Source organism: Mustelus asterias, chromosome 18 (assembly GCF_964213995.1).
Source record: "Mustelus asterias chromosome 18, sMusAst1.hap1.1, whole genome shotgun sequence".
Classification (NCBI taxonomy): domain Eukaryota; kingdom Metazoa; phylum Chordata; class Chondrichthyes; order Carcharhiniformes; family Triakidae; genus Mustelus; species Mustelus asterias.
In genome coordinates, this window is record NC_135818.1 from 23810265 (window position 1) to 23829157 (window position 18893).

General features: G+C 43.7%; 1 protein-coding gene across 11 annotated transcripts in view; it reads right to left on the reverse strand.

Moving 5' to 3' along the window:
* Positions 1–18893, reverse strand: part of LOC144507009 (calpain-3-like) — a 132234-nt gene that overhangs the window by 38272 nt on the left and 75069 nt on the right. For 7 of the 11 annotated variants that reach the window (XM_078233533.1, XM_078233535.1, XM_078233530.1 and 4 more), the window contains 6 exons: positions 15666–15743; positions 12978–13138; positions 12060–12229; positions 9686–9697; positions 6940–7148; positions 1139–1175 (listed from right to left, as the gene is read on the reverse strand). In XM_078233533.1, the coding sequence (XP_078089659.1) occupies positions 1139–1175; positions 6940–7148; positions 9686–9697; positions 12060–12229; positions 12978–13138; positions 15666–15743 (667 nt within the window). Of the gene's footprint in view, positions 1–1138; positions 1176–6939; positions 7149–9669; positions 9698–12059; positions 12230–12977; positions 13139–15665; positions 15744–18893 lie in introns of those variants that run through there. The other 4 variants (XM_078233531.1, XM_078233534.1, XM_078233537.1 and 1 more) reach the window with 2 other exon arrangements.

Consider the following 18893-nt stretch of genomic DNA (forward strand, 5'->3'; position numbering starts at 1 on the left):
ATTAACATTTTCAGCCATGACATAAATCCTGAACAGTCTGAAAACTTCTTATAAATTTTGGGATGTATTTTAAGCTGAAGTGGGTTTCAGGCAGAGGGTGGCAGGGTCATGTGAAACTTCAAGTTCGGGATATTTTAAATCCCAGATTTAATTTCAGGCTGCCAGGCAGCTGCCCACTAGAAATTACTTCCTTGGCCCCACTGAGGAAAGCATTTTAGTGTTGGAAAAATTTCACTGCCCCAGGAGAGGATTAAATACCATTGCGGTGCTACCGACATCACAGATTATCATTTGTGCATGAAGCTCCCACTTGAAACCTGTGGGCACCCACATCTGCCACAATGACAGTGGCATTGAATCAGAAATTGGTGGATACAGAGTGGGAAATTAAACCACTGCAATTTAACTGCTTACCTGCACCATTCTACAAACAGGCAGACTTGTTCATTCCCTGCCGTTAAGTTAGTTCTGAAAAATGGAACTATTTCTGTTTTTGGCAACCAATGCCAACATCAAGCTCCTAGATCAGCTATAACATTGTTTGAATGCCTCAACTCTGCCCCAGTTGTGTTCCTCAACTCCCAGGTTCCCTGCATAGCATTTATACTTTCCACATCCGATGTCCTGTGGCTTTGCAACACATGTCAAACTATGTTTGAGAGGCCTTTGCTGGGTTTCTGGTGCATGTCAGAAAGGATGATGTATAGCCAGAAAACAGAGGGGATTTTAATCCCATCGGTTTGGGCTGCAGATTAACCTGGGCCCCAGACATGGGAGGACAATTTTAATCTGCTGTGTCACTCAGTATCTTATTTAGTATGAGGGAGAGCTGCTTCTCAAGGATGTATCACACTTGGCAAGTAAACAAGCCAGTTAAACAGACATGGAGATTCCCTCAAGTTATCACCATCATTTTAGAAAAGTTTTGGTAGAGACCCACATTTCTGCTCGTAGAGAAGCAGGCAAAGCCCCAACACCAAAATTAAAAGGTTGTTGAATTTATAAGATGTGATCTGTCACTGAGCCTGTTGGAAGTAGAGGCTGCACTGGGAGGATTCTTGGAAAACCAGAACACAAACAGTTTATAATAAATGTGTACAAAACCAAAAGGATGAACAAAAGTAAAGATGGTACAAACCTCAGGGGTGTCAGCTATGATCTGGCTCTCAGTTTCCCTGAAATAAATAAATCACACATATATTTATTGTAAGAAATGAAAATGTTTGTCTAAATTTCACCTGTGTAAGATGTCTCAGCAAGGTCTGGCGAGATGGGCTAGGATTTTTAAATCAATGTGGGCTCCAGACCAGGGGCAGTTGGTGCATAACTTTGTGCCACTGGGCTCTGTGCCAGTTCACCATCATGATCCAACCCCAAGCTATTATCATTGCCACGGTGGGCAACGGATTGAGGCTCATCATTGATCAGTCTATTAACACCCCATTTCTGGGTTTTATAGTCACAATGCGAGCGACATGGTCCAGGCCAATCTGGTGGACAGGAAGTGTGAGGGATGGGCAGAGGACCACGTGACAGACTCCCACTCACAATCCATTATGGCTGGCGAACCACAGTTGTGGCCACTGGCCACCCATGACTAGATTTTCCAGCATGATCATGGTAGGGTAGCTGTGGCCATTTTAAGTTAAAACAAAACTTACCTCTCCTTTGGAGGCTACCTCCATGTTGGGGCTTCGCCTGTCTCTCCATCACGGATCAGCACCACCCACCTTAGCCAGTGCGGTTGCCTATTTGTCAGTGTTAGAAGGTCGCGAACTAACACTCCAGCCTTGAGAGCCCACCCTCAATCCATTGTCCTGGCCCTCAAAATCCTGGGAGAGTGTGTCTGGAACATATTGTGTGGGGTCAGGAACCAAACTAGAATTAGCAACTGGGTTCTGGACTCAGAATTGAAAACTCTGGCCATGGTTTCTGAAGTTTGCAAATATGAGGAGGGGTCAGTGAAGATGAGTAAACAGGAATACCTGCTGACATACTGGTTTAACTGAAAGTGTTTATGGCACTGGGCTAGAATGCCAAGAGGTCATAGGTTCAAATTCCACCATGACAAATAGTGAAATTAGATTTATAAATCTGGTGAAGTGTGGGATAATCATAGAAACCCTACAGTACAGAAGGAGGCCATTCGGCCCATCGAGTCTGCACCAACAACAATCCCACCTAGGCCCTATCCCCATAACCCCACATATTTACCCCGCTAATCCACTTAACCGACACATCCCGGGACACTAAGGAGCAATTTAGCATGGCCAATGCACCTAACCTGAACATCTTTGGACTGTGGGAGGAAATCGGAGCACCCGGAGGAAACCCACGCAGACAGGGGGAGAACATGCAAACTCCACACAGACAATGATCCAAGCTGGGAATCGAACCCGCTGTGAGGCAGCAGTACTAACCACTGTGCCACAATAATTGATCATGAAAACTGCTGGATTGTCAGAAATTTCAAACTAGTTTATTAACAACTTTCTAGAAAAGGAACCTAGCACCCACACCCAGTCTGATTTATATGTGACTCCAACTCCACACTATGGGCAGAAATTTATGGCATCGCTTGTCCTGAAACCGTAAAATCCTACCTGAAGTCATGGACCGCCTCTTGCCCGCGGGACGGCGTATCTGTCCAACTCTTAACACTCTCTGAAATGGCCCAGCAACCCACTCATTAATCGGAGGAAAAGGTCCACTATTTTCTGAGAGCAACAAGGGATGGACAGTAAACAAGCCCTAGCCATTCTCACCTACACCCTCACAACTAAAATCACAGTTCAGAAGGAGGCTATTTGGTCCATCAATTCCAGGCCTACTCTCTGCAGGTACAATTTAACTGGTCCCACTCCCCCACCTATCCCTTGCAACCCTGCATTTTTTTTCAGGTGTTTATCCAATTCCCCATGAGGTCCATGGGGAATCACTGATTGATCTCCCTGTGAGGCTCATTAAATATGGGTCCCCTGGTAACAGGCAGTGGCCTGCCCAGCTGGAGCTCAATACCTGAGTCTTTTATAAGGCGGGCCCAGACGGGGCCTGTTGAATTGTAGTCCCAGGCAGGGACTACTGTGTGTATACCATGGTAGTGATTTTACTTTGCAATCTGTAATAAACTAGATTCATTTCCAGTTGGGCTTCCTGAGCCATTAAACTTTTAAAAGCTACGATTCAATCGGGTGGCATGGTGGCACAGTGGTTAACACTGCTGCCTCACAGCGCCAGGGACCCAGGTTTGATTCTGGCCTTGGGTCACTCTCTGTGCGGAGTTTGCACATTCTCCCTGCGTCTGCGTGGGTTTCCTCCGGGTGCTCTGGTTTCCTCCCACAGTCCATAGATGTGTGGGTTAGATTGATTGGCCATGATGTTACCCCTTAGTGTCAGGGGGACTAGGAGGGTAAATATGCGGGGTTATGAGAATAGGGCCCGGGTGGGATTGTTGTCGGGGACGGCTCGATGGGTCAAATGGCCTCCTTCTGCACTGTAGATTCTATGACTCAGTCCTTCATCACCCTTTCAAGAAGTGTATTCCAGATCCTAACCACTCACTGTGTAAAAACCTTTCTCCTCACATCACTGTTCTTCTTCCAATCACCTTAAATCTGCATCCTCCTATTCTCAACTTTTCCACCAATTTCACTATCTACGCCATTTAGTTGCCTCATGATTTTTAAAACTTCAATTAAATCTTCTCTCAACTTTCTCTTCTGAAAGGAGAATAACCCTGATATCTCCAATCCAAACTCGTAGCTAAAATCTCTCATAGCTGGAATGATTTGTGTAAATATTTCCTACACCTTCCCTAATGCCTTCACTTCCTTCCTAAAGTGCATCTCCACTCATCCACAACACACACCTTACCACCTTTTGGAAAATACATCAATCTATATTTCTTCAGTCCAAAGTGAATGATCTCACATTTCCCCACATTGAACTTCATCTGTTTTGTTTGCTGAATTAATCTATCAATGTCTCATTGCAACTTTCTGCTCCAACTTACATGACTTACTGTGCCATCCAACTTGATGTTGTTGACAACCTTAGATATGCAGCTCCATACCTTCATCAAAGCCATTTACAAATATATTGAAAAGCTGAGAAAATAGTACAGCTCCCTGTGGACACCTCCAGTCACATCCGAAAGATTTGATTACGTTTCCTATTTTCACAAGAGTCTAAGTGAAGAAATTACTTCTCATTTCAGGCTTAAATAGTCAACTTATCCTGAGACTATGGGTGAGATTTTCTCCAATATTGGCAAAGGCTGATGCCAGATGGGAAAAGCAGCTCTGAGGCAATGGCGACATTTTCCACCATATAGTGTGGGATTTAAAGGAAGAGAAGGCAGGCAGGGGTCCCGCTAGCAGCGGCCTCTGATTTGCCCATCCCTCCTTCAGCTTAGCACTTTGATGATCCAGGCGTCATTTTTAACGTCTACCTCAGTGCACGGCGAGCACATCAGGAAACATTCTTCACCCAGGGACACCCCCGGCATCAAACTGGCATTTCCCTTTCTTCACCCTTTCCCTGAATGCTACACTCACCTCCGAGCCTTCCTTGGGGTTCTGCTTTTCAGGTGCACTCCCTTTGAGACCAGTCATGCATCGCACTGTTCTGACATCATGCCACACTTTTATACATGGGGATGTGGTTCTTGGTACATGAGCTCGATAATGATACGTTAACGCATTACAATGAGGTTCCACACGTTGAATGGTGGGAAACATCACTGAGAGGGGATGGGGAAGATCACTTCCTGCTTTTATATCAATGCGAAGCGTGACTTTGGCTTTCTCGCAATATTTTACACTGTCAATGCCAAAGCCACCAGAGGTGAACAGGAGTGGAATATTCCAGCGAAAATGAATGATAACTCTCCCCCCGTGTGCAAGTTATGAATTTGGGGGCCGGGCCGGCCCCCCCACCCCGGCCCCCCCACCCCACCTCCCCCATGCGAGTTTGGTGGCAGGTGGGCATTTAATTGGGCAAGAGAGTTGTGGATGGACTCCTTGTCACTTTCACCCTGATAAATACCATGGTGGACTTGGGTGGGGTGTCACATTGGGAACTACATTCCCAGTGGTACTGCCGTTCAATAGAGCTGTGTGCCTCTGACTGGGCAGCACTCGGAGGGTGGGACTTCCATCACTGAGCTCCTGAATCCAGGGGAAAGCATGCCATTGTCTAGTTAATTACGTGAGTGGCACTAAATTCAGCAGGCCTTCCCGAAAAGAGGTGACATGGGGCTCTCACTGCGTCTTCAGCCAGTGGGCAAGACACCCATCACCTCCATTAAATACAATCCTATCCTCACTCTAGATTCTCCAGTGAAAACAGGCTGTCAGCATCTACCCAATCAAGCCCTCTAAGAATTTTATACATTTTACTAATATCATTTATCATTCTCCAAACTCCAGAGAATATAGGCCCATTTAGCTCTTCTTATAGAACATCGGGATCTGTCCAGTGGATTTTTTTGCAATCCATCTAAGGCAAGCATATCCAGAACTGTGCACAGTATTGTACTCCAAATGTGATTTCATCATTATACACTTTGCTGCAATATAGTGCCATCTTTCTGGACTTCAACAAGTAACCATTTCTCATGTGCAGCCATCGATGATATTTGCAGGATATTCTGCTGTAATGAACATCACAATGCAGCCCAATCTTGCAATCAACCAAACTGCACGCACTTCTCGGAGGTGATTAGCACCCGGGACCTTGCTGTATTTTCCAATTGCCAACTCTGGGGAACTGAGATCACTTCTGTGCATCTACTGCCACACCTCTACTTTCTCAGAAGACTAAGGAAATTTGGCATGTCAGCTACGACTCTCACCACCTTTTACAGATGCACCATAGAAAGCATTCTTTCTGGTTGTATCACAACTCGGTATGGCTCCTAGTCTGCCCAAGACCGCAAGAAACTACAAAGGATCGTGAATGTAGCCCAGTCCATCACGCAAACCAACCTCCCATCCATTGACTCTGTCTACACTTCCTGTTGCCTCAGAAAAGCAGCCAACATAATTAAGGATCCCACAGACCCCGGACATACTCTCTTCCACCTTCTTCCGTCGGGAAAAGGATACAAAAGTCTGAGGTCATGTACCAACTGACTCAAGAACAGCTCCTTCCCTGCTGCCATCAAACTTTTGAATAGACCTACCTCGCACTAAGTTGATTTTGCTCTATACCCTAGCTATGACTGTAACACTATATTCTGCACTCTCTCCTTTCCTTCTCTATGAACGGTATGCTTTGTCAGTATAGAATGTAAGAAACAATACTTTTCACTGTATACTGATACATGTGACAATAATAAATCAAATCAAATAAAATCCAGCTTAGCTCTGATAACACAGCAGAGACTTGGATCAAAGCACAAACTTTCTGGGTTTGCACAGTTCATGGCCCATAGCGAACAAGCTGAGGGACAGCTAAGACTTATCGTTTAATAATAATTTTCAAAATTAACTGAGAAAGAAAATGAACCAGTTGACCAAACTTAGCTTTCACCAAAGGCTTACATAGCAGCAAAGAGCAATCTTCAATAAATTAAAATCTGCATTTATGAAATACTGAATCACATTTCACAGAAACTCTTCAGTTCACTTCACACACTGTGGACTACTCTGAAATACACTAACTGCTTTTGCGTTGCAGACTTAACAACCATCTGCACGCACTAAGCCCACATGCGTGACAGAGAAATGAGCATCTCGTTAATCATATTTTTCGATGGTGTTGCGTTAGGACAATGGGAAAACTCCCTGCTCTTCTTTAATACTGCAATTATCACTCTTCTATCAAGAAGGCAGGTGGGACAAGGAGGGGACAGCTGACCAGGCAGCTCTCCTTTGTAAGACACTGTTTACCACCCTGATCTCCATTCACACCCTTGCCTGGTGAGATCTGACTTACTCTGACATGTTCTGTTTTTCCGAGAAGACCCTGAGAACGAACTCGCCTTCTTGGTGTGGATCATATGTGGAAGGGACAATGACGTACTCCCCTGGGGGGAGGCTGAAACGCTGCGATACCTCCCGTAGGTTAATGTAAGACTTAGACCTGCACTTAGATGCCTGGTAGAGGAAGAAATCTTTGGGAAGGTGTTGCTTATTGCCTTGCATCTAAAAAAAGAAACAAGTGAATAAAGTTTTGCACATCTCTGTTCCAGTAGTGAAATTAAACATTTCCATACTGCATAACATATATGGATTCTGGGAGGACTGGCAGTGTTGGATAGGGAATGAATCTTTCCACCGGCAGGAGAAACAAGACAATAGGAACAGAATCTTTAAATTGAACCAATTGAAAGCAAATTGGGGTATAAATTGTTCAAGCAGACTGCAAGAATGTGAATGCAGCTAAAGGCAAGAGATGAAGATAAGGATTAGTTAAGGAATTTAAAGGAAAGATTTAATTATGGAGTGTCAAGAGCAAGGAATTCAATTTTAAAAGTAGGACTCTATTGGTGATAATCTTGGAATTAGCACCCAAGCCATTTGCTAATTAGCACAGGGAAAGACAGAACACAACTGAAAGATTGGTGTAGGAAGTAATTCTATTTCATGGAACTCTGGCATTCATACTGAGATAGGAAGGAGCTATATCACTGGGATGGCCCGTTGCTGAACTGGGGTGGAATCAGTGTCCTAGCAGAAAGGATAAACAGGCTTGTGAATAGGGTTTCAGATAAATGGGTTGGGATGGGGGAGGAGAGGGAGCAGTGGTGGTGGGGGAGGATGCCAGAGATCCAGAGAAATAACAGTAACATGAAGACAGGGAAATAAGAGATCAGAGTAAAGGTGAGACCAATGTAAGGAAAACAAATTATCAAGGAGCAAATAAAGCCATGAAACATAATTATACAAACACTTCAAAATAAAGTGAGGGAAAAATAAATTAGCTGCCTGTTCACACAATGTTAACAGTATCAAAAACAAATCAAGGAAGCTGGAAGCAAAAATTTCAGAGAGAAATTAATTATAGTCACGATAACTAAAACATAGGTACATAATAAACAGGACTAGCATATTGCAGGATATAACTTATTTAGCCAAGAAAGGGATAGCTGCATAAAATTGAGATGGCTGAATGGCTGTCGCAAAAAAGGACATAGAAGTCTTTGGCCTTGCAATACAAATCATCTATCTTACACTTGGGAGTGGTCTCATTCCTAATTTTCCTATCCCAGTGTATGCATTTGATGTTTATGGCTTGGCAACCAGAACTGAACATAGTACTCCAACTCTGATTCGTGAATTGTAAAGTCTCAACTTTTCTGGGCATCACGGTGGCAATGGTTAGCACTGCTGCCTCACAGCGCCAGTGATCCAGATTCAGTTCCACCCTTGGGTGACTGCCTTTATGGAGTTTGCACGTTCTCTCCAAGTCTGTGTGGGTTTCCTCCGGGAGTCTTGGTTTCCTCCCACTATCCAAAGATGTGCAAGTTAGGTGGATTGGCCATGCTAAATTGCCCCTTAGTGTCCCAAGATATATAGGTTAGGGGGATTAGAGGGGTAAATACGTGGGGTTACAGGGTAAGCTTGGGTAAGAATTGGTGCAGACTCGATGGACCGAATGGCCTCCTTCTGCACTGTAGGGATTCTATTCTATGAACATAACCTAGCAATATTTGTCCTACACTATTCTGGCAAAACATATCCTGGCAAGCTATTTGTTTTGATAGTTGCTTCAGTACATTGTCTAGACCTTCTCGGATTAAGAAGGCAACTGGCCTTGGTCACCAAGTATAGTGGGGGCTCCTATACACTCCCCTCTCCACTCCTGAATAATCCATCCCACCCAAAAATATTTTGTACATGTTCAAAGAAATTACCAATTGAACATGCATTCTGTGCACAGCATTTGTATCTATTAAAGGTTCCTCTTGCTACTCAGGTTCTTTATAACTGAACAAATAAATGTTTGCAACTTGCAAAATGCAACATCAAATGTCAATATTTATATTGTATAGAATCTGTTGACACTGGCAGTTAAATGGCTTCAGTGTTATTCCATCTCTAGTCTAGACTATTGGGTCTACTGTCACTCCCAAGACCTTTTCTAAGTGTCCTTCTGCCACTTAACCCATCTGCCTTCTTATGATACTCCTCAGCTCAGTATGTATTACTGTTCATTTATCAGAGTTTAATTTCATTTTACCTGTGTCTACCCAATTGTATAAGAATTCTAAAATCTTTTGCAAATCTCTTGCTGTATCTTCTACTTCTGGGGCCATCCATATATAAGTTTTATATTTAGCTGCACAAGTGAAGTTCATGAAATCATTGACTCATTGAGAGGAATTATTTGCCATGCATCATGTAAGATTATACAGCAGGATTTCTCCAGTTGCACAGAAGGATGATTACAAAATATTAACCAAATTGGGAAGGAAAAAGAGGAATATCATCTCCAACCAGTGCAAGTTTGTTTATCTGAAGCCCAACCAGATTGCAATGGCAAGAGACATGACACAGAACAGGATAGTGCACTGCAAACAAAACACAGAAAACAAGACACAGAAAATGTGTTAAAGCAAATATTTCACTACTAATGTTACAACAAACATGCTATAGTAAATCTGTAACAGCAAGCATTATGACAAACATTACATTACAACATGTTACTCCAATCCGTGGTCACCTGTTTGCTTATTTACCTCTTTGGGCACCTGTACAATGAAAAGAAAAAGTGTTAAAAGAGCCAACTCCACAAACCAACATTTTGACTAATTGATTGTAACTTGTCAATCTAACTTTGTGGCTGCAATCTTCTCTTCTGAAGTCTGGTGGCGGGAGCAGAAGTGAAAGTGACTTCTGCTGTGGGAGGGGGGGAAACAGCTGACCATACTCTTGCAATGTTCAGTTCATCTGTAAGGAGCCTGGCTCTTTGGCGATTACTTCATAGGGTGGAAGGTCTGGGCGCCATATTTAAAGGGCATCTGGACAGCCTGAACCTACCACTTGGACAGCTTGCCCTCTCTCTCCCCAGGCAGCCTACCGAAAAACATATAATCTGGTCATTTTCATCTCACTGTGGGAGCTAGCTTTGCATGATTGGCTGCAATGTTTCCTACATTACAATAGTGACTAAACTTCAAAAGAACTTAACTGGCTGTATAAAACTTTGGGATGCCCTGAGGTCATTAAAGGTGCTAGATAAATGCAAATCTTTCTATTTTTCTTATAGAACTCACCAATGATCTGAATGTAAATGGATTAAAGTAGGTTTGAGAATGAGTATGTGATCTTTTCCACCAGATCACCTTCGATTTGTCTGCCTTAGGTCAATGTTTATCCTAGTCTGACCTGAAATAAACTTGAAGCCAGTTTCAGCCATCCACTGCCTTCGGTCTATCCCACAGACCAGTTCTTTGTTACCTATAGCATGTTTACAATTGTCCTTTGAACTGAATAGTTTGGTTTAGGTTTCTTTATAAAGTTACGACAAACCGCCTTCCTTTTTTGCAAATTCTAGTCTCTGTCTTCCTGCTTCTGTTTGACAAAGGTCAACACTATCTGACAATTATATCATTGTTTCAACATAATAAAACATCAAAGGCATTTCACAGCAGCATGCGCATACAAATATATGACAATGGACCACATAGCAGATATTAAGATTGGCGACCAAAAATTTGGTCAAAGAAGTATTTTTTAAGAAATAACTTAAAGGAGGAGAGAGAGAGAGATAGAGAGGTTTAGGGAGGGATCCAGAGCTTGAAGGTGCAGCTGAAGGTGCAGCAGCTATGGTGGGGCAATAAAAAAGGAAGTGTGCAAAAAAACAAATTGGAGGAATAAAGGTATCACGTGGACGTATAAGGATGATGAAGGTTATAGAGATAGAGAGGTGCAAAGCCATGGAGCAATTTCAATTTAGGAATGAGAATTTTGAAATGAAGGCATTGATGGGCTGGAAACCAATGTAACTCTACAAGCATAGAGGTGATGAGCAAGCAGGACCTAGTGGAGCTGAAGACAATGGGTCAAATTTTCAGCTCCTGCCAGCAGTGGGAATTGTGGCAGGCAAGGACACTTAGTTTGGCGGGAGGCAAAAAATCTGTTTCCTGACAATGGAATTTAGCTCTCCCAATTTTCAGGGCGGGTGAAAGGCAGGTTGAGCTTCCTGACAAACAATATCAAGAATCCCTTTTTCATGCATTGGCATCTCATTTGTGCTCACTAAAAGGCCACCTCGCCAGAATTAAATCACTGCCAGCGAGAATTTAGAATATTCAGTTTTACAGCTGTATATAAGTGGCTTGCTTCAGCTTTTCAACAACTTTGAGGCCTGGAAATGTTGCTTTCCCCTCCCTGGGGACCTTGCACAACTTCACATGAGTATCGTTAGCAAGAAGTGTAAAGCGAAGGCTGGACAGGGGAGGCAGGCTTACAGGAGAAGGGTGGAATAATTTTCAGGCAAGTAGGCATCCTCCCAGCATCTACCCTGTCATGCCCCCTCAGAATCTTACATTTTCCATAAAATCACCTCTCGTTCTTCTAAACTCTAATGAGTATAGACCCACCAGCTCAACCTTTCCTCTTAAGGCAATCCTTTTATCCCTGGAATCAGGGATAACCCTCTCTCAACTGCTTTCAATGCATGTATAGCCCTCCTTAAGTAAGGAGACCAAAACTGTACACAATACTCTAGTGTGATCTCACCAATGTGCTGTACAGTTGTAGCAAGACTTCCCTACCTATATACTCTATCATCCTTAACTTGTTGCTGTTTATGGGATCTTGCTATCTGGCAAATATGCTGTTTTTCAACATTACAACAGGATTATACTTCCAAAGTAATTTGTTGACTATGAAGGACTTTAGGTCTTCTTAAGATTATGAAAGGTGAGATATAAATCCAAGTAATTTCTTACTATACTGATATGAGCATTTTTTAAAACCCAAAATAGGCAGTGTCTTGCTCTTGCTGCCTAAATTAATGTCAAATTATGACCAGATTGGTGTGGTGGCATAACGCTAAGCGTGCTTTATAGATGAATCTTCAAATATTCGGCAAATTTCAGAATTTACCTGATAAATAGCAAATCCAATGGTATGAAAGTTTACGCCCACCCTGCGCTCCTTCCTACGATTCTTTTGCATCAAAGCAACAACAAATGTGCAGAGGACCTCAGCAACATCAGGATCATCATCCTCCTCACAGAGCTTCAGTCGGTACTGAGGGTTTGTCCAGAACGTGTCTTAAATGAAAGAATGAGAAGGAAAGATATTAGTATTTGGCTAATTTCTACTGACAGAGTCTAAAGTAAAGAGAAAGAAAACAAAGGACTAGGAGGCAAGAACAGACTGAAAGAAAGAAAAGGGAAAATAAGCAGAAATAGAGAACAGCGAGAGACAGGAGAGAGTAAGATAGCTAAAGAAAAGGTATGAAAAGTGAATAAAGAAATCAAGATAAGGTGAGATATAAATCCAAGTAATTTCTTACAATACTGATGTGAGCATCATCCCTCCACAGAGGGAGGGAGAAAGAAGGTAAATAAGAAGTAATAAACCTGGTGATTTATGGGTTGGCACCAAAGAAATAACCATGAAAACTTCACATTATCATAAAAAGCAAACGTTGTGCAGGAGTTGGGAATGCCACAACCATTCAGATGGGGCCTACAATTGACTCCAGCCTCACACTGTGTAGTTACTTCGAAATGGCCTTTGAAGTTGATGAGCAAACACTCAGTTCTATGCAATTGCCATGAAGTTCAGTAATAAGAACATTCTCTACTAAATGTGACTGTGGCAGCAGTTTTTCATGGCAACCAAGGATGGGCTGTAAATGCTGTCTTGACAAATTCACACCACATCCCAAGGACAAATGAAACAAGAGAAAGAAACCAAAAAGAGAAAGAAGACAAAGTGAGAATAAATAAAACAAAGAAGTGATAGAGAAAGATGGAAAGAAAGAAGCAACTATTGGTACAGGTTAGGACCTACCTGGATAGTTGCGGCAGCCCCCAGCCGAACAGCCTTTTAGCCACCGTCCTTCATTAATGGACACAGTCCACTTATGGAGCTTGTCATCACCCAGTGCATCTGGCGTCAGGTTACAAATCTCCAGCTTTGTAAAATTCTTCTTGAAATCATCAAAAGACATCCTACATATTGCAACATGAATTAAGGATCACATATGGTCCAAAGTTTGAACATCCTTGGAAATCACCCATATCTCATGATTCCTTTGGGGGGGTGGGGTGGGGGGAGAGGTTCCTCTGGCTTACAGGAACAGATTCACCGTTGCAGTGGTCTCATCCTTTGAGTCCAAGACAGATTGCTGCACCACATATGGCTGGTCAAAAGTCAGGGACGGGCCCTTGAGTTTGAAGAAGGGCAGGTTCAGCTGCAGGGGTAGCGGGTCAATGGTTTCTGAGGGAAGGAAAGTAAAGGGAGGCGAAGGGTGATGCTTGGAGTGTCAAGGTGAGGACGGAAGTGTCAAGGCTGAGAGTCAGTAGGTTGAGAGTCAATGGCTCTGAGTCAAATGGAATGGTTGAATGCTCTAGGTTGGTTGGGAGAAGGAGCAGGATAATATTGGGAGGGTCAATGGAGATGGGAGCAAGTTCAATGGTGACAAAGAAAGGATGCAGGTGGATGGGCACCAGTTGCAGGGTCACAATGTTAGTGTCCATTGATTTGATTTTTGATTTTGATCTGATTTTGATTTATTAACATGTATTAACGTACAGTGTTATACACATGTATTAACGTACAGTGAAAAGTATTGTTTCTTGAGCGCTATACAGACAAAACATACTGTTCATAGAGAAGGAAATGAGAGAGTGCAGAATGTAGTGTTACAGTCATAGCTAGGGTGTAGAGAAAGAGCAACTTAATGCAAGGTAAGTCCATTCAAAAGTTTGATGGCAGCAGGGAAGAAGCTGTTCTTGAGTCAGTTGGTACGTGACTTCAGACTTTTGTATCTTTTTCCCGAAGGAAGAAGGTGGAAGAGAGAATGTCTGGGGTGCATGGGGTCCTTAATTATGTTGGCTGCTTTGCCGAGGCAGCGGGAAGTGTAGGCCGAGTGAATGGATGGGAGGCTGGTTTGCATGATGGATTGGGCTACGTTCACGACCTTTTGTAGTTCCTTGCGGTCTTGGGCAGAGCAGGAATTTTCTAGCTTGCTGGAGATCAGGCGCTGCAAGGAAACATCTATCTTGCAGGAGATTGGGCTGTGGGATATGTACAGGAGGAAGCTAGTGTGGGATAGGACGAGTTCTGCATGTAGTCCATGGGAGGGTCATGCATTCCCATTGGTAAACTGCAGATGCTCTAGCAGTGAAAGCCATGACAACAGAGCTGCTCATATCTTTGCTTGCCTTCTTCACACAGTTCTACTTTGTGGATTGGCAATGGGTCTCAATCTTTTTAAAACCTTAGATGGTGGAGGAGAGGATTCGCCAGAGGGGGAACTTGGTCACATAATAACATAGGCCATGAGGCAATTAGTTGACACCAGCCAGGAGAAGGGAGGTCAGGAGGAACTTAACCAGGGTCGTCTTCATCGACAAAGAACATTAGTGCCTCATCGAATGTTCAGAATGTACACCAACCACCTCCAGATATCTGAGATGTAATGTTAGAGATCGCAAAACCTGTGTGTGCTCCCAGAGCAAGACCTGCAACCCTGTGGCTTTTGAGCGAACCCCATGTCAATTGCCCCCAAGATAACTGTGGCCCTAAATTTCTACATCAACAGCTCATTTCAGGGCTCCATGGGGGACATGTGCAACAATACCCAGGCTGAAACAACTAAGTGCATACGGGAGGCGACCAATTCAAAACAGCTAATGAATTTAAGCTACGCATGACAGATGCTGATAGCCAAACTGCAAGAGCAATTGTCTTCAGGGCCATCATGTGGTTCCCACAGGTGTAGGGTGCAATTGACTTCACAAACTCCCTAGGAACAGCATTCAGCAACAAATGCCAAAATGAAGCATGACAGTGCAATACGCCCTGAGGGAAGATGCCCCAACAAATGCACAGAATACACATGATAGTCAAGTGAACAAAATATATAGTGATAACTATGTTCATATGCATATCATAAGTGTTTTAACAATAGTGTAATCGTTGCACCCTCAATACTTGTTAATTTTTTTTTCACACCCACTCTGCCTTGCTGTGACATCAGTGTGGTGAACCACTGTTAGCTTATTACCTGTATATGTGACATGCCTGGACACATCGGTGCCGGCCCTACCCGAGTCTCCTCCCCCCCCCCGGTCTAGGTATAAAGGCGACTGCTCCCCACCCCCCTGCCTCAGTCTGGACCAGTTCATCGGCATGGGTGTGCTCCAAGTCTTTTGCTAATAAAAGTCTATTTGTTCTTGCATACAAACTAGTCTTTGCTCGATTGATGGTGCATCAATCAGCAAGAAGGCAGGCTGCTGAAAGTGATACCTTACCATATGACTGCACATGCTTTCTGCATGCAATTACAATTTGTACTTTGATTGTGTGCATGGTGACTCACAACCTGTAAGTTAAATTGGTGTCCACTTCTAGTCCCATTTTCAGGATCTGAGCTCTTCTTATTAAATTCCACCCCCTGTTTACCCCCATAAATTAACTTTCTATTTAACAATCAGAGTGCTTGAAAATAAGGGAGCAGGATTTTATTCTCACCAGAACTCTCCATCTTCTTTCATTTGATGTTGCAGCCGCTGTTTTTGTACTTTCTCAATCTCGGACCATTCCCGGGCCCTGGGACAGAAAGAAAATTTCTTCATCAAAACTGGGAGAGGCCTGTAACTTTAACAAACCACTGCCTCTCTGTGTAGAAATGGGAAATGAGGAGCTGCCATGTAATGCTCCAGGACAACTCAGAGTGTAAATCACTCACGTGCTGACAGTGAGTTTTAGAAACTGAGCAGGAGCACCACATGATCATGAACTTACCCAAACAGGATGGACACTGGGCAGTTGACAGTCAAACCTGGCTTTTAGCTTTCCTAGTCAACGAATGAAATGGTCAATTGTAACACAAATGCTGTTTGTAGGTAGTAGTGTAACATTAAATTACCAATACTACTCTACAGAGTTACTTCTTTTCAAAAAGCTTGTATCGTGATATCCAGCTTAAGTATTATTCACAGCTACTGTCACACACTAAATATTACTCAAAGACATGTTTAGTTAGTACTACCAGATATACTCAGATCCCTTTTAAGTTAACTCAGATATTTTCAAAACCTGTTTGATATGTATTTGTTCCTGTTGGCTCATTGTGGAGATCTGCGGTAATAATGTAGTAATGTATGCAAACGGAAGTGATGTGATGAGATATACAGAGGAAAACAGAGAGAGAAACAGCAGCTATAGAAGAGACCACACACCACAAATAAAGTTTTGTTTGTTTTTAACCCAGTGCTTCCAAGTGTCATGTCTCCAAATACACAACATAACTGGCGATGAGGACTATGAGCCACATTGTTGAGCCGCATTGTTGAGCCACTTGAAGAAGACGTTTTAGCAAGGAAACATCAGAAAAAGAAAACTTTTCACACGTGTTACAGAGAATTAACGTAGACGTGAGTAAAAGATACTCTGCAAACAAATTATAAAGCTGACTGGAACAAAAGAAAGGCTGAAGCTCAAATTAGCACCTCGTGTAAAGAAAAGCAGTTGCTGGAAGTGTGGTTGTAAAGTGTGCGTACAACAACCCTGCATTCGTTAAAAAAAAGGCAGGTTTCAGCATCGTTGAAGGTTTTGACAAAAATGTGGAGTGATGGAACTGTTATACCGAGTGTTTTCACTATTTTGCGCAGGCAAGCAAAATAGCCGAAGGTATTATAGTGTCCATTTTCCTAAGCATGATTGGGGCGATAAACTTTTAATTTCCTCCACCGTCCTCCACAGTCCAGTGCAATCTGATAAAACAGATCCTGAAAGAAAATTGTGGATATTTTGTAAACATGTTTTTCATCTACACCCTTGGTGATTGCAAAATGCTTAGTTTCCATAAAAGAAACCAGGAGGATGGTGAGTCAATTGCACAATTTGTTGCAGTACTTTAAAGACTTGCAAAATATTGAAAGTTTGGAGACATGCTAAATGATATCATTCATGACTGATTTGTTTGTGGTCTGCACAGTGAAGCAACACAAAAACGTGTGTTAACTAAGAACAATCTCACTTTCGAGAAAGGCATTGAAATTGCTGTTTCTATGGAACTTGCTGCAAAGGAAACCCAGGGCGGCATGGTAGCACAGTGGTTAGCACTGCTGCTTCACAGCTCCAGGGACCTGGGTTCGATTCCCGGCTTGGGTCACTGTCTGTGTGGAGTTTGCACATTCTCCTCGTGTCTGCGTGGGTTTCCTCCGGGTGCTCCGGTTTCCTCCCACAGTCCAAAGATGTGCGGGTTAGGTTGATTGGCCATGCTAAAAATTGCCCTTAGTGTCCTGAGATGCATAGGTTGGAGGGATTAGTGGGTAGATATGGGGGTAGGGCCTGGGTGGGATTGTGGTCGGTGCAGACTCGATGGGCCGAATGGCCTCTTTCTGTACTGTAGGGTTTCTATGATTTCTATGAATTGAGTTTGTGTACTCGAGTACACATAGGGCCCTATTTTACCATTTTGATTCTAAGTGCTGGGCGGACTTGAAACTGGGAATGTTTCAGATCTGACTTTTAGACCCCTTCTGAGCTCCCCCATATGCACTCTACCTGCAAAAATATCAGCGAGTCCAAATCACGCTGCACAAGCCTATGGGCGGGGCTTAATGCACCTGAAACCCTGCAGCTGTGATCGGCACTTCCAACTGCGCATGCACAGAAAAAAAAGATAGAATGTTGCTCCCCTGCAACATCCCTCCCTGGCCCTCACAGACAATGCCCCAGTCTCACAACATTACTGACCGCCTTCTCCCCCACACCCTCCACCACCCAGACCAATCGCAGGCCCCCCCTTCCCCCCACCGATCTCAGGCAGAGTGGCAGCAGACCCCCCATTCCCCCCCACCGATCTCAGGCAGAGTGGCATTGGACCCCCCCATTCCCCCCCACCGATCTCAGGCAGAGTGGCAGCAGACCCCCCATTCCCTTCCACTGATCTCAGGCAGAGTGGCAGTGGACCCCCCTTCTCCCCCACTGATCTCAGGCACTGTGGCAGCGGACACCCCTTCCTCCCCATTGATCTCCAGCAGAGTGGCAGCGAACCCCCCTTCCCACCCACCGATCTCAAGCAGAGAGCCATCGGACACTAGGCACTTACCTCCTCACTCATCCTCACTTATATGGAGCATGTCTGTTTTGCGCCGATTCTGGATGGGCGAACGCGGTGGTAAAGGAGGAAGTGCCAGTAAAGTTGGGCATTAAGTCAATTTAAATGCATGCAGAGGCGGGCATGGATCGCGCTATTCACCTCACGCTCGACCTTACCATGTTTTCGCACCCGAAAACGGACACAATGCGATGGTAAAATCAAGCCCAAAATGTTCACTGAATTGACACCCGAGATTCGGATCTTGTACATATTACTAATGGCAAAGCCAGTGCATTCTGCTACTGAGTGCTGGCGTAAAGACATGGAATGTCGAAGCTGTGGAACAAAAGGATACATAGAGCCTGCCTGCAGAAGGAAGAAGCAAGCTATGAATAAAAATCAGAAGCAAGGAGAAACCAAGACAGCACTTAAACAAAATAAAAGGAGAAATGTCCATGCTGTAAAATAGGGTCGAGAAGAACGAAGTGTCAGAGGAGGAGCTATCACTACATGTGCTAGCCATCGGCAGTACTTCAGGCACATACTGGGTCACTTCACTGCTGGAAGGACAGCAAATAAGAATGGAAGTTGACACTGGGGCAGCAGTCTCACTGATTCCATAGAATATCTTCAATGGAAAACTCAAACAC